Source organism: Symphodus melops (genome assembly GCF_947650265.1).
Source record: "Symphodus melops genome assembly, chromosome: 11".
NCBI classification, from domain to species: domain Eukaryota; kingdom Metazoa; phylum Chordata; class Actinopteri; order Labriformes; family Labridae; genus Symphodus; species Symphodus melops.
This window is the reverse complement of record NC_136701.1, coordinates 16357814-16372946: the sequence shown is the minus strand read 5'-3', so window position 1 is coordinate 16372946 and position 15133 is coordinate 16357814. Positions and strand designations below refer to the sequence as shown.

Sequence of the window (15133 nt, the reverse complement as noted above, 5' to 3'; positions counted from 1 at the left end):
TTGTTTTTTCTTACTGTTGCCAATGGAGTTTGATGGAGCTTAATATAACAAAACAAGACTCCAGTAATGCAAGCTGTTCTCCGGGATTTTTTTAATTGAATGATTGTTCGCACATCCTAAGGTCTGCATGCTGACAGAGTCACTGTGATGTAGACATTTAAAATGCATTCTCTAAATAAACACTCTGTTATTACGAGGGAACATCAACAGAAACCTCCTGGTGCTAGCTTAAAATGCTTCATCAGAAGAATTATGACAAACAAGGGTTATGAAAGTGATAAATGAGCCATTTTATAAAAGAATTTTGTTTTGCTACACTTGACCTCAAACTCAGATGCAAACAGTCTACTGTCATTTTGCTTCACAGCAGATGTTGAGACTCGAACATTTGTCCATCAGCAGCACAAAATTACAGGTCTCTTGTTTCTCACATACGACTCTGTGACTGTGGCATATTTGATGGTGTCGTTTTTAATGGTGGCTGGGGAAATACTGTTCTCTTAAATATTGTTTTCTGGTGAGTCAGCATCGTTATACAAGTCACATCAAAGTTGTTGGACTCAAGGATCGTTGGCTGCGATCAAATAATCGTCAGTTATTCCCTGTAGCCCACGAGTGATTGTTTCCAATAAACCCAGAGTGCCATATTTCATTGTTGCTTCATTAATTATCATACTTTTACAGTATACAATGTAAAAAAAACATCCTTATTGTCTGGGTACTTTACAATCCAGGGCTCGGAGGTTTTCTCCAACCTCAGAAAAAGAGTTTCAACGTTTACTTTGTTTGAGGGACTTTAATGTAAGTATTTGAATATTTTCTTTGATGTCAGCAGTCAACAGCCAAAAGAGTGTCCTCGCGTTTCATGTCGACAACACTTTATGAGAGCTGTTTGATTTGTTTGTCCGCTCACACTTGGTGACTGTTGCTGTTTATGAACAAGGCTTCCTGTGCAGCCCTTTTCCTCGGAAAAAGCGACTTCACAGAAGGTGATGAGGACACTGAATGTAATCTTTTAATCCCCTGGCTTCAGGCTTAAAATAATTACTTTGGAAAACATGTGTTAAACAGGTTATCCGTTGATTTATATGTCGCTGGGCAGAATCAAGTTTCTTAATCTCTTTAATTGTTTCCATTCAAAAGCCTTCTGTGGACAGGCGTCGAGGATTGGCATGTATGCTGAAGACTGCTATCTGTGATGTCCATAACAAATATCTACATACCTACCTACCTACAATAAAAATGAATGTCCTGTCATCTAATGTTTTATTTTATTCAGTGGGAATATTCAAACATTACTAAAAAAAACATGAAGCGTATGTCTTTTATCTCAGGGAGTGAAACTAAGCTCTTCATGGTGTTGTCTGTGTTATTCAATTTCCAGAAATGCACCCAGCAGAAAGTCTTGGCTGTAAAACAGCATTCTAGGCAGAGAGGAGCACATGTGGATTTCTCACTTTTGTCTCACTCTGATTCACTGCTCCTCTACTTGGCATCCATCTCCCTCTCTTCGTCTTGGTTCTGTCTTTCTCTCCGTCCGCCCAGATGGTTTTTTTCCCCCTCCATATTCCCCCTTGTGGAAACCAAACTTGTGTACCATCTTTCTGTGTTGTCCGTCTTTTCTTTGTGTCCAAAGAATCCTAACTTCACTTCAAAGTTAAAAAACAAAACAAAAAAGACTCTTGTGCTTCTGTTGCTCTATTCCTGCCTCCCCCTTTACCAGTAGCTCAATAATCGCTGTGCTCTGGAGAGAAAGATGAATGCATATCTATAAGACATGCCTCACCGCCCTCGTGTCCAGCAGCAGGCCAGCAGCTGGCCTTGATTTACCCGTGCTATGTTGCTATCTTGTTAACAGTTGTTACAATGAAAAATACAGGATTCATAAAAGAACATGGCTGAGTATTGGAGTTTACTTGAAGTTGCTATTTAGAGGATTCACCTGTCAGCTAAATTAAGAAGTTACAACAGCTTCATTCGTCGTCAAATGATGTTTGCCTTTAAGACTTAAAAGCCAAGTCCATCAATTCAATGTATTTGATCTTTTACAGCCAACTTGTTTTTCAGGGGAAGAGCATCAAATAAAAGGAAATAAACACAATAAGTAAAGAGTCTTCTTCACAAGCTTTGCCCAAATCTGTAAAATGATATTCAAGAAACCTTTGTTTTCATATGCGTCTCTGAAAAAAAGAAAACCTTCAATTTTCCACTTGGGTGTCACCATAAAAATGGCATCTTGAAAATGTCAGACAGTAAATGTGTAACAGCTCCAATGAAACGACAAAAGAGGCAATATAACGGTAAACGTGAAACAAATGGGCAGCTGAGGATCGTCTCCTGTGCGTACGCCTCACTTTAAAGTGCTTCTGCTTTTCATCACACCACGCTATTTTAAAAAGGACATTTGGGCTGAATTTGGGCACATAATGGTGCAAGTGTAAGAGTCCTTATTCCAGCTGCTGCAGCTGCAGAGGAACTCCCCTGGTCTTTGTGCTGAATACTACCTTAACTAAATTTACTATCCCTATGTGGACAAAGCACTTAGCGCTCAGCTGCTCAGCTTGATATATGGTGGATGGTTTCTCGTAGAGTTTGAAGGAATGGGAGGTTGTCACATGCTAGAGTGCGTACAATAAAGCATAAAAATTGAACAGGAGTTCTTAGATAGGGTTTCTTTATTCCACCTCATCTGCAAATCAGTGTCGTACTCTGAAGGAGGGAGGCTGAGTTTCTTGCTGCCCTAGAAGGAGAGAGCTGAAGCACCAGTTGGCAATCGTCAACTTGTAACCGAGGCTGAAAAAAAAAAACCCACACGGTGGTTCTTCATCTGAGAAAGGACAGAATTCAGAGGTTGCCAGATTCTCGACGCACTTTCCAGGACTAACCGAAAGCAAGCGTCTAATAGAAATGTGGGAAGCGGCTGACATTTCAGATTTTCCTTGGTAATTCCCCATCACCCTCCCTCTGTCTCTCTCTGTCATTAACTGTTTAGACAGATGATTTCCGTTGTCGGCCAGTGACAGAAACATGCTTCTCCTGTCCTGTACTCAAGATTAAATAAAATGTGATGAAATAATCCTTCATTGATCCCAAGAGGGGAAGTTGAAGTGTTGCAGCACTAAAAAGAAAATTAAAAAAATGAGCGATTGAAAACAAATACGAATGAATAAGATTAAAAAAATGTAGTGCTTTTACAACTATCTGCTAGTAAGGATAAAATAAATATTACATCCCTTCATGGTCAAAATAAAACACTCTACGGGACATTCAGACATGTTGTGCAGTAAGTGGAAAGTTTTTATGACAGATTTTGAGAAAAAGTCAAAAGTTATGAGATACAATAAATAATCCAAATATTTCCTCCTCACAGTCTAGGTCCATAAGGAGAGGACGGATAGTTTTCCATCCAATGAACTGGTTCAAATCCTAATATCGAGCTGTGAAGTCCATTTGTAAAGGTCACTATATGACTGGCTGTTTGCACAGGCCTCATTGACTTTGACGGTGCTCTGTAGGAACGAAGACTCGATCATTTTAAAGCCGCCGTAAACCTGTCATCCGTCTCAATGACTCCACTTTGCCAAGCTGAACAGACCCCACCAGAAATAGAAACAAGATGTGCTGCTGGACGGGAGGCAGCATATGACATATGACTGGGTTTTTTTTTTTTTTAGACCCCAAGTCTCCTAATGAGCAAATCGATCAAAACCCATGAGCAGCCTCTGCTAAGGGACGAAGTAGCGACATCTGATTAGCGGGTGACATATGTTTCACATTTCCTTAAATCCAATTATCTCGAACCTCATTATTTCCAGCAGTCATTCCTAACCAAATATAAACCTCATGTTGCGTACGGAGAAACAAACATTCATAAATTAAAGTATTCAAGCAACTACATCAAACTTCCAATAAACTCAATCTTAAAGGTGTACTTACATAAACACAGCAGGCAGGTTTCAAGAGTACATGTGTACTTTTTGGTTTTCCTGTGTGTGTGTGTGTGTGTGTGTGTGTGTGTGTGTGTGTGTGTGTGTGTGTGTGTCCTCATAAAAGAAGATGCTTTGTCAGCTCCTTGCACACAATTTAACATGATCAGAACAAAGATGTCTGACCCTGCATCAAAATAACAATCATGTTGCTTCATCAGACACTGAAACGTCCGTCTTACTGCATAAATTCTCCGACTGGATAAAAAAAATGATGAACCTGTCTTACCCAAACGCAAATTCACCACGGACAGTTTGTTAATGATTTGGGTAAAGTCTGTGGACTTTCCCGATCAGGCAACTGACTTACAGGTGGTGTAAAATGTAAATCCATCCAGACTTTGTCATGAGTTGATTTCAGATTTCCGTTAAAGACGGTTTCATGTTCCCGTACCTGGTGATGTCGAGTCTGAGCTGCTGAGAGCAGTTTTTGATCCTGTTCTGAGCCTCCATGTGCGTCATCTGCTCTGTGCTGTCGCCGTTGATAGCCAGTATGGTGTCGCCTGGACAGAGGTCACCCTGGGCTGCTTTGCTACCCGGTGTTACCTACAGATTAACACACACACACACACACACACACACACACACACACACACACACACACACACACACACACACACACACACACACACACACATCAAGCACACCACCAACAAAAAAAAAAGAAAAGAAAGAAAAAGCTGTTATAAGTGGTGTCAAACTGTGAGTGAAGAAAAAGGAAAGAAATGGAGAGGTGTCAACACAGAGTCCAAATACAACAAAAGCAGCTCTCTTTTGATTTATGATCTGTTGCCTTGGGCAGCACGATGGGTTTATATTTCCAAAAGGCCAGCAACGATGACAGTGGGAAGTGAAGGGGGAACTACGTTTTTAAGATAGTGAACTCTTTGGACTGAAGTTAAACATTTGAAATGCCCTGCTCTTGAGAGTTAAGGGGGAGGGGACGTGGAAGGTCTACTTTTAACAATCAGAAGGCTTCAGAAGAGCAGCAGACTTTGTGTTTGAACCTTCAACCTTTGTGTGTCTGTTTCATGTAGGTTCATGTGCAAACATCTGCTCAATAACTTCCTTTCGGAGATGTTTTCTGATCCAACCATTCAGATCTTGTAAAACACACATCACTTTCATTTTCCAGATCATCTCTGAGCCCGCGTGACAGTGAGCAGGTCCGTCTCTGTGATCCCACATACCACAGACACGCACAAGCTTTATGGACGTTTGAGCCCCTCGGGGAGGTAGAGGGGGGGGGGGATTGGTGATGTCCCAGTGGGTATGTTTCACCTTCACAGACACGCGTCCTAACATATGATAACAATTTTCCATTATGGCCCGTGTATTTCAAGGCCTGCCTCGGTCTGCTCGTACGGTTTTGGCTGACTTGGATATGATGAAAATAGCAGTCAGAGCCTCGAGGACGGGACACTCACAGTAAAAGAGACACTTTCATATGGTGGCCATCTGTGGAGGAAAATACTCCTTACTAGAAATAAAACTCAAATATAATGAAATGTGAACAATTGCCATCTTGTCTCCGGTCTTTATATGTGCTGTCATGCTGTTACACATCTGTTAGCTTGACTACACTTTTCAAGCTGTTGGGAACGAGGAGAGCAGCAGCAGCTGGATGTAATTGACTGACTCATGTTTTTTGATGAATATTGAGCTATTGTTAGTGACACTTTTTTTTTTGTTGGATTTGCCATTTCTCTTGCAGTTGAAATGTTTTAGTATTGATTAACTGCGCTATAAAGCCATGATTATATTTTTGTCAACAGCTTGGAATTTTGTTTAGAGCGAGAGTGAGGGGTGATGGCAACAGAGCAACAAAACCAGTAAATATGACCATGGGATGGATGCATGGATGGTTGAATGGATGGATGAATGGATGGATGGATGGTTGAATGGATGGTTGAATGAATGGATGGATGGATGGATGGATGGATGGATGGATGGATGGATAATAATAGTAATCTTTCCAAAAGAATCTGGATTCACTGCAGGTCACTATTATTATTGGCTTTTTTTGTTCATCTTTGGCTAATACCTTTATGAGCTATGTCGCCCAAAAATCTGAACTCTTCTTTTCTGTCAATAAATCTGAACTACAGCGGTGTTTAGAGTCCAGCTAAAAGGCTAAAAGTACTACCTGTATCTATGAAAACACAGGGAACAGATGATTTGGGAGGATTTGCTTCAGTTAATGAACACTCTGTATGTCAAGTCAGCAATACATCTCTTTCCTGTCATCCATGAGCTGATGAATAAGGCCTGTAGAGCTTTACGTTAAAGGGTATTATCTTTAGATGCAGGTATATAATCTGCTTCCAGATAAATTATGCACTGATGTCGAGAAAAATGAACAGAAGCCAGAGAGAGAGAGAGAGAGAGAGAGAGAGAGAGAGATAGAGAGAGAAGGGGTTCTGGCTTACTTTTTAGGAGCAAAGGCACAAGTTCACGCTCCATGAGGCACTAACAGCTGAGTCGTGTGGTTCAAATGTGGGATTCCTAATTTACAGCCTCTGACCGCCCAAATGTTCCTGACTCAGTTCCGGTAAACTGGGAATGTGTGTTGAGTGTGGAAATCTGTGTGTTTGAAAGTCTCAGGGGAAAGGACCAAAACTCACTTTATCTAGGGATCAGCATAAATCTGAGAAGGGAAAAATCATTTAGCATGAACTATTAGTGTTATGTTCCAGAGTCATTGTTTTTTTTTAAATATCAGCATGTATGAAAGTTTCTCTGGAAAGGGGAAATGGAGCGGATTCTTATTTGTCAGGGCCTTCGTCGACCGATGAGAAGTTCCTCTTGGTGTTTTTATACCTTTGTTGTTGTGCTTGGTGTTCTTTGATTGTGTGTCTTGGGTCTGTGCTTTGGCTGTGTGTTACACTGTGTCATGTGTCAGAGCGGGAGCTATGAGTTATATGGCCTCAGGTTCAGGCCGTGAATAGCAGAACATGAATCATCACACACACACACACACACACACACACACACACACACACACAGTGGCATGACGGAGTTTATCACTAGAGGACAAACATTCTCCTCTGCCAGGGAATGTAAGGACAGTGTTAAGACAATCCCAGCCTGCAGACATCGTGTGTGATGTAATGATTTAAATGTATGGAGCTTTAAAGATGGAGGTCATTTTGTAACGAGCTATCCATCCTTCAGCCTGGATTAGAAGTTTAAAAAAAAAAAAAAACGACCGGCATCTTTTTTTGAGACTTTATTTCTCTCTCTTTTTTGCTCACAGAAATCTTTCAGCAGTTGTCACAAAAAGCAACGAGTGGTCGAGTGATCAGTCGCTCAATTTGTTGGCCAAAGTAAGAACCAAGAGTCGTCCAAAAAGAGGGCGTGTGACTGCGTCTAAAGAAGTGTCGTGGGCTGAAGCACAAAGATGGAAACAAGGTTGTTTTGATTGATGCAAAGCAGTTTCTAAACCGCAGTGAAGAGGAGGAAAACAGACACTGAGAATCACTAAATGATCCCATTTTCTAGAAACAGTCGTCATATGGCATGAATTTAATCCAATTTTCACCCCCACTTTCACTTCCAGCTGACATTCATGGAAGGAAAAGTGAAAATCAATCACTGTGTTCTTTTTTTTTTCTTCTATCCAGCTCTTATTAGAACTGCTGATGTTTTTTGTTTCCCCCTCGCACAAACAACTCCTCTAATAGCTCAACAGCAACATACTTCAGGATATCAGTTTGGCATTCATCAATGTTTGATGTTAATAACATGTTTTTTACTTGGGAGTTGGTCACGCGCTGTAAAAATGTGACCATGATGGATTGGATGGTGGCGATGCAGAAACTTCACCGCTTGTTGGGAAATATAAACAGTCGGGTCGTTTTCCATACGGGGCCGCTCCACAAACAGTGACACAGATAATTGCTAACAGATAGCGTGGTTAGTGAATGACAGCTTCATGTCGCACAGAGTCATGGTGTGGCACACTGAGGCCCGGCGACTGTGTGCTGCAGTGTGGTTTCACAGTCGTGTGTGTGTGTGTGTGTATGTGTGTGTGTGTGTGTTTGAGAGAGAACCAGAGGACTGTATAAAAAAAATAAAATAAAAAAAGAAACGGGTGCGTGTGAATGTTTGTGTACTTCACGTCATAGAGCTACATGGACACTTTCACTTGTAGTGACATCAGCCTGGGGGCAAAGTTTCCTGTCATGTCATCACTGTTTGTGTCTACGTGTTCTGTTTCATCTAGATAGAGACCGAAGCCATGAAACTACGAGTGCTTCTCTTCGATCACAAGTTCCAACCTACCTGCACTGCACTGTGCCTGTGTGAAGGACAATACACATCTATTCTATTCCATTCTAGATCAAAGACAATCTTACATCTGATTGGATAAGATACATCACCATATATCAGTAGTAAACACAATATACAATACAATGAATGACAACGCAATAATTAGAAATTGATTCTACACAATACAGCATTAAAAAAAACAATACAGCTTATAATAAAATGTGTCATGACAACACAAGAAGATATAACCTACTGCTGCAAAAAAATGCAATCTAATCTAATATAGCCAAAAGATCCAGCTTTAATAACAGTCTCCATGTCCCTGGGGTTTACTAATGCCGAATCTACATTGACTGGTTGGTTATTCATAAACTTTATACAAGAGGCGTGTGTCACTAAATGCTTTTCCTCGTGCCTGATTTTCGACAGCAAGGCCAGAGGTCAGGAGGAGGAGGACTAACTGAGTCGCACTTCTTATTATCACCCGAGAGAATATTTACTGGCGACGTGTCAGCTGCTTTGTTTGCTTGCTGCAACCTTTGATAGGAACCATGGTTATGACCTTCGTGACACCTCAGCCTGGGGTGGGAGGAGCTTGAGTGCTTGTGTTATTGAACGCTGGAACAAAGACACTGAACCTGCCAAGAACACGGCCGCAGCCGATGATTAAACATGTGGAGTTTAATGGGGGGCACGAGGAAACGGGAGAGTCATGTGGAAGTAATTGCAGAGTGTATAACGCGTTTGTGTACGTCGTCGAGTATGACCAAAGATATTGCTCATCGATGTTAGTCACCAAAGAGCATGCGGGAATCCCTTTAAATGTGATCAGAGGGAGTCATTCTGCCTGCTCCAACTTTCCTTATAGAGCTTAAAGAAACGCTTTAATATGTTCTGCAAGGGGCATTAGAGCATCACAAGAATCAGATGAAGACACTTGGCAGCAAATCCATTTAAAAACAAACCCCGTGCCAGTGGCAACGCAGGTCATTAAAGAAGCCGCCCTGTGAAATATTTGGAAGAGATTATCAATCACAGCGTGTCACTTTCAAACGTCAGATAAGCACATAAGCAGGAAAAAGCTCACTAACAACCCCAAGGACTCCCATTGTTCCTCCAGCCCTAAAGATTCAGGAACTCCTCAGCCTCACTGACAACAGGAAATTCTCGGAGAGCGCAGATCTGTTATCTTCCACTGAAGTATGCTGTGGAGCTGAAGAAGCGTCTACGGCAAAGAGAAAGCAGCAGCAAGAGAGCAGGGCTGTGAAGCTGACAGGGACAGGTCACATGACCTGTCTCTGGTATGTGGCACATAGACGCAGAGACGTACACAGAGAGGGCACAGCACTCACTGTATATTCTGCTGATGCAATAGGAGATGCTTTCCTTCTTATTTCACAGCCCTCATCAACTCAGCTTTTGGTTTAATATTGGTATAGTTTGTTTTTCTGCTTTTTTTTAATTTCCATTAACCCAATCATTATTAGAAACTGCTGATGAATGGGAGTTTAGTCTCAATATTGGTTACAGAGCTCTGATAATAAAGAGCGTGTCAGGGAGGACTTTGATCCCATACAGCTGAAAACCATTAAGAGCTACTGATAGTTCCAAACCGAGAAGTTCACAGGGTTGTTTTTTTTTTCTGCCACTTTTATTTATCCAACATCCAGGCCATAGAATGTACTGCCTTTGTCTTTTCTGATACTACTGAATGAATATTTAATTTGGGGGAACCCCTATGGACGTGTGAAGTTTTCCTTTTCTTGTTACACACTCGAGTTTCTTTCAAACTACTTCATGGACTCAAGAACTAATAGATCAGTTGGGTATGAAAAGGTTTGAGTCGCAACCATAGTTTCTGCTTTAAATTTGCAACCTGAACTATATCTTTTTTTTTTTTTAAAGATTACGTTTGTGATTATTGGACGGGCGGCAATGAATTCAACACGAGTTCCAACACAGGCAATGGATGCTTTTTATTTTGGGGAAATTGCAACAGCCAAAATTATTTCTTCTTAAACATTTATTTAACTTTTTTTTTATTTTTATAATTTTTGAATCATCAACATTTTTCAATAACAAAATCAAATTCTTTCAATCCTGGTGTGAAAGTCGCCCGCACCGTTTCCCATTAAGCAACAAGACAGTCTGTAATACAAAGGTGTGACATGAGAAGCATGGACAGTGAGGTGTTCACTGCTAAGCTCATTATTTACTCAACACTCAGGTGTGAATTCCTGTCCAGAAAGCGAGTGTTTGCCAATTGGCCTGGTTGACAAGCGTCCTGCGTCACCTTCTGCCTGGACCTCGATTCACAAATCGGTTTAAACCCCGGCTGCCATATTCAACGCATCCTCTCTAAATGCTTCAGCACTAACATCAGTGATTTTTTTTTTTTAGAATGTTTCCACCTTTTCTGTCTCGTGGACATAAAGCACTTTAACAAGCTTCAGGGCAAATGTTTCCAGAGTCAAGTTAGACGTGCCATTAACTGGCTGCGGCTCTAATGGGCTGGCAGGAGACTAATGGGCTTAACCTGGGCTGTTATCACCTTAAGCAAAGAACCAGCTGGTACCATCACAACGTGTTCTCGGGGATTTACAACTTTCACTGTCTCCAGGTGCGGGCATCCACTTTAACATGCAGAGGACGAGGGGAATAGTCAATCATGCACTTGAGAAGGATTGCATTAGAAATATATACGCTCAGCCAGCAGACACTGTTGCACCATTCAGATGAGTTTTTCAGCAAAACCAAAAAGAGGCATTTCACATGCTGCAAGAGAATATTTCTCTGACACACTGTTTCTCTCTCCAAGCGTCTCGTTTTTTTGGGGGGGGGGTTTTACGCCATTCACCACACTGTAACTGTTGTGTAGAGCGCGCACTGTGCAGCAAGAATGCAGCAAGCATCTGATGAATAAGAGTCCGAGAGATATAAAGGGTGTCAGCAGCAATGAATCACACCCATCTAGAAACTCAAAACGCGACCAGTTCCCATGAGGTGACGTAGGAAAGATTCCTTTCCCACCATTTCTTTTTTTTTTATAATCACTTCTCATTCAATTCAGTTTACTCACTCTGGCAAACCAGTATATCATAGAGACACCACGATAAAACAATTATCAAGTCCATGAAGGCCAATGAAACACATTTTGTCCCGTCAGCGGATGTATCCGAGTGCGTGACGTCAGGTGAACGTCGTGGCTCTGTGATGGCTGTCAGACAGACGGCAGAAAACGGCTGGGAGGAAGCAAAGAAAGGTCTTGATTTTAGGTCCTGCTTGCCAAAGGACGGTGTTTTTATGCCTCTGAAATAACATATTTTCTGAATATTCATGCACCACCAGCTGCTTCATTCCCTCATTTGCAATCCAAGAGTTTGGAACGAGCCCAATCTCACATATTTACTCTGGCAAGCAACCATTTGGGTTTGTTTTTTTTATTGCCACCTTGTTTTGCTATGTACTGCAACTGTGTATTAAGTGTAACCTGTAATTAATTCAGCTGATGCCATCATAACTGTGTTACGCAATGTTCAGAATGCTAAACGACTTCCCTGAGAAAGCCGTGAGTTTCCCCATTGGGAGGCGCTGAGGCACGGATCTGAGAGAACTGGCATTATCAAGAAATGACCAAACAGCTTCAAATTCAAGCGCGACACGTTTGCTCTACAAATCATGAAACATTCAGCAAAGTACGGCAGAGGGGGAAAAAAAAAAGTTTCCCTTAAGGAGCACTACAGGTAACAATGTGGTTTTTAAATTCAGCTTTAAACAGAAGAGAGCTGCAGCAGGGCCTCGTATAGAAACAAGCCAGAAGAAATGTGGGGGGTTTTTTTCCTCCTAGATTTTATAAAGTTTTCTTTTTATGTGATTTGGAAAATAAAAAAAAAACAAAGACATAAAACTTTAAAAAGTTTTAAGATTACACACGTTCTCGTGGTATGCCTTACAACTGCATCGTAACTCTTTTTTTTTTTCTTTTTTTTTTTAAAGGGATGCAGTTGTAGGTTTAAAACCAGAGAGCAGTTCAGGTGACCTGAAGGGGGGGTTTGTCTGCATCTCTCAGAGTCGTTAACCCCCGACAGTAAATCTTCAAATTACACCTTTAGTTTAGAGTGCCAGGGCCCTGTAGTTAAAGGGTCGGTTTTGGGGCTGGTGATACAGCTGAGCAAAACACCTGGAATCCCTCAGCTGTACCAATGAGCTCTGATGAAAAACAAATGTCAGCAACCCCCCCCCCCCCCTTCCCTTCCTCGTTTCTATAAGCCCTACAGCATGCAGGACTGGGCTGTGTTTACTCTGGCTGGGAGTATTGGCTACTGCCAGATCCACTGCCAGCACATCCAACTCCTGACCCATATTCTGAGGTCAGGAAAGTTCACCAATCTTCATCAATACAAACTGCTTCCACTATTAACTTCTAATACCACACGTAATATCATTACCTATTTCACTAAATTGTCAATTTTCATAAATAAAAAAGCACCAAATCACAAAAAAACACTCAAGACATAGCCTACTCTATGTTCCATTATTGAGAGATAATCAATATTGATCAAGAAAGCTTTTGGAATCAGTGTCAAGGAGAAAAGAAAAAAACTAATTTTCAAGGTTTGAACAGTGAGCTCTGAGCAGAGCAGTTCTCTGGTGAACAGCCATCTGCCACAAGCAATAAATGAAATAAGCCAGTAGACATTTAGAGCATATCATCAGTTTAGGATCTAGACGAGTCTGTCCTGAGGACACCTGCTGAAGTGTGATTGAAGATTTGGGAAAATACACAGTAAATAACCTTATGTGTGTTTAAGGGTGTAGGTTAGTTCATTTATTTAAACTTAAAATAAAGTTGAAACTTGTCATTTCCCGATGTAATAGGGTAATACATTTTGATGTAGACTTAGGCCTATTTAAAAATAAAATATTTAATTATAAACGCTTTACGATAATCGATATGGTCTCTGCCAAATGCAACAAACTGATTGACAACTTCAGGCTACAATAATGGCACTGTCTGTTATAAAGTCAAGCTTTTCTACGTTCACTTGTAATACAGCTCCTTTATTTCAGAACAGCTCTGACTCTACTTAACGCAGTCTGCGTTGAATCCCGGGCACATTTTACCCCAGTCACGTCTCTACATGCCTTCCGGCTAATAACTGTCAATGAGTAAAAAGTTGCCTGGAAATGGTTTAGTCTCCGTCCCTAATGTTGACTCTTCCTCCACCGTGCTCCTCAGAATGAATGGAGGGGGGGAAAGTTAACACCTACCCTGGAGATGGTTAACGGTGTGCTGAAATCCCGTCCTCCCACCAGTCGAAACCCCCAAGGAGAGGGTCCTTTTAGCGTCACGGTCTGGGGCATGTTTGGCATATTGACGGCGAAACGATAAAGGACAGATGAGACGTGTTAGACAGAGCCGGGAAGTGTCCGCGGTTACTTGATATAAAAAAGAAGGCAGTTTGCGTATTAGTAGCAAAGAGTCCTCCTCTGCCTAGCTGCTAGGCAACGCAGTCCCGTCTGTGAAAACTTTGGTCCCCTCTTGATACAGGTTTAAATAAAGAAGCCGCATGTGACGTAGAATGACGGGTTGTCCTGCCCGCCTTCACACGGTCTGTAAAGAGTGGAGGGAGGCGGGGCAGTGCGGGGCGAGGGATGGAGGCGTAGGAAGGGGACCAGACCATACCAAGTTAGTGTGCTGGACACAAGTTTCAAAGAGAGATTATGTCATAAAATATTAGATATAAAACGTTAATTGTGCACATTTTCATGTAAATGATGATTCAGTTTCTATTCAAGCATTTAACCCTTTGTTATAGCATATTATAATTGTAAAAATAAAGGCTAACAACAATGATTTAGTTCATGAAGTAGTAAGTAAGTAGCCTACCTTAGGCTACTTGCTACAGCCTTCACTTTTGTTTATTATTATTTTTTTTTAATCAATGAAAACCTCTTATACTAACAAGTTGATGATTGACATAATATGTGTATTCATCATATATTGTGTTAACATACTAGCATTGGCTTATTACTGATATTTAATAAACTACAACAATTTTAATGATTGTCTGTTCAACATTTTTAGGCTCATTTTGGTAGCCTGACAAGAAAATAAAGGGGTTACAATCAATGTGTAAAATATGGAATTTGCACCAACACAAGTCAAAAACTCACTGATCAGGGTTTTAAACAGAAGGCAATGAGTATCTTTTTTCAACAATAAAGATGTTATGTTGTAATTTGGATGCTTGACTGGCAGTAAAGACTTCTCCCATCTGTCAGTGGATATTCTAGTATCCTCTCTGCCCCACTTCTTGATTCTCTAATTTCCCCAGCCAGTAACAGAGTGACTCACTGAGCTCGAGTACAGTTTTTCTGCTGCCGAGGGAATGATCTCATGGACATTCCTGGGAATCTGTCTTTTAGACAACTGCAGGCATGTGGAGCTCTGTCTGAAGGTTTGAGTCAGCTTTAGTCAGACAGTGACCTGTCCCAGTCACACTGTGAAGACAACGGCCCTGGTGTCAAATCTGTTAGATGTCAACAACAGGTGTCATCATCATTGCATCATGATCGACAGTGTTTGTGAAATACTCTACAAAAATACAATAAGTATTAATATGTTCTTTTAAAAACTGCTAGCTAGGCACTTGAGTTCTCTCTACGGGATACATAGCAGGGAACATAACAACATTTTGGGATCACCTTGAAAGCCATAAACATTAGAAAGACTAACTGCTTTTATAAATCCCAGTTTCAATTTAGACTCAGTATTTTCTGTTGTGGTATACACAGAATTAGAGGCTTGAAAAAAATATATAATCTTGCACTACGAACAAATCTAAAATAAAGGTACATAGGCCTACAGTAGT

The 15133-nt window shown here is 41.1% G+C and overlaps 1 protein-coding gene across 2 annotated transcripts in view; it reads right to left on the bottom strand.

Annotated features, from left to right (window-relative positions):
- Positions 1-13812, bottom strand: part of pdlim4 (PDZ and LIM domain 4) — a 42486-nt gene extending 28674 nt beyond the window's left edge. Inside the window, exons 1-2 of one of the 2 annotated variants that reach the window (XM_079355233.1) lie at positions 13530-13812; positions 4381-4532 (exon numbers count right to left, since the gene is read on the bottom strand). In XM_079355233.1, the coding sequence (XP_079211359.1) occupies positions 4381-4532; positions 13530-13631 (254 nt within the window). In that variant the 5' untranslated portion in view covers positions 13632-13812. The remainder of the gene's footprint in view (positions 1-4380; positions 4533-13529) is intronic. The other variant, XM_079355232.1, reaches the window with a different exon arrangement.
- Between the last annotated feature and the right edge of the window lie 1321 nt (positions 13813-15133).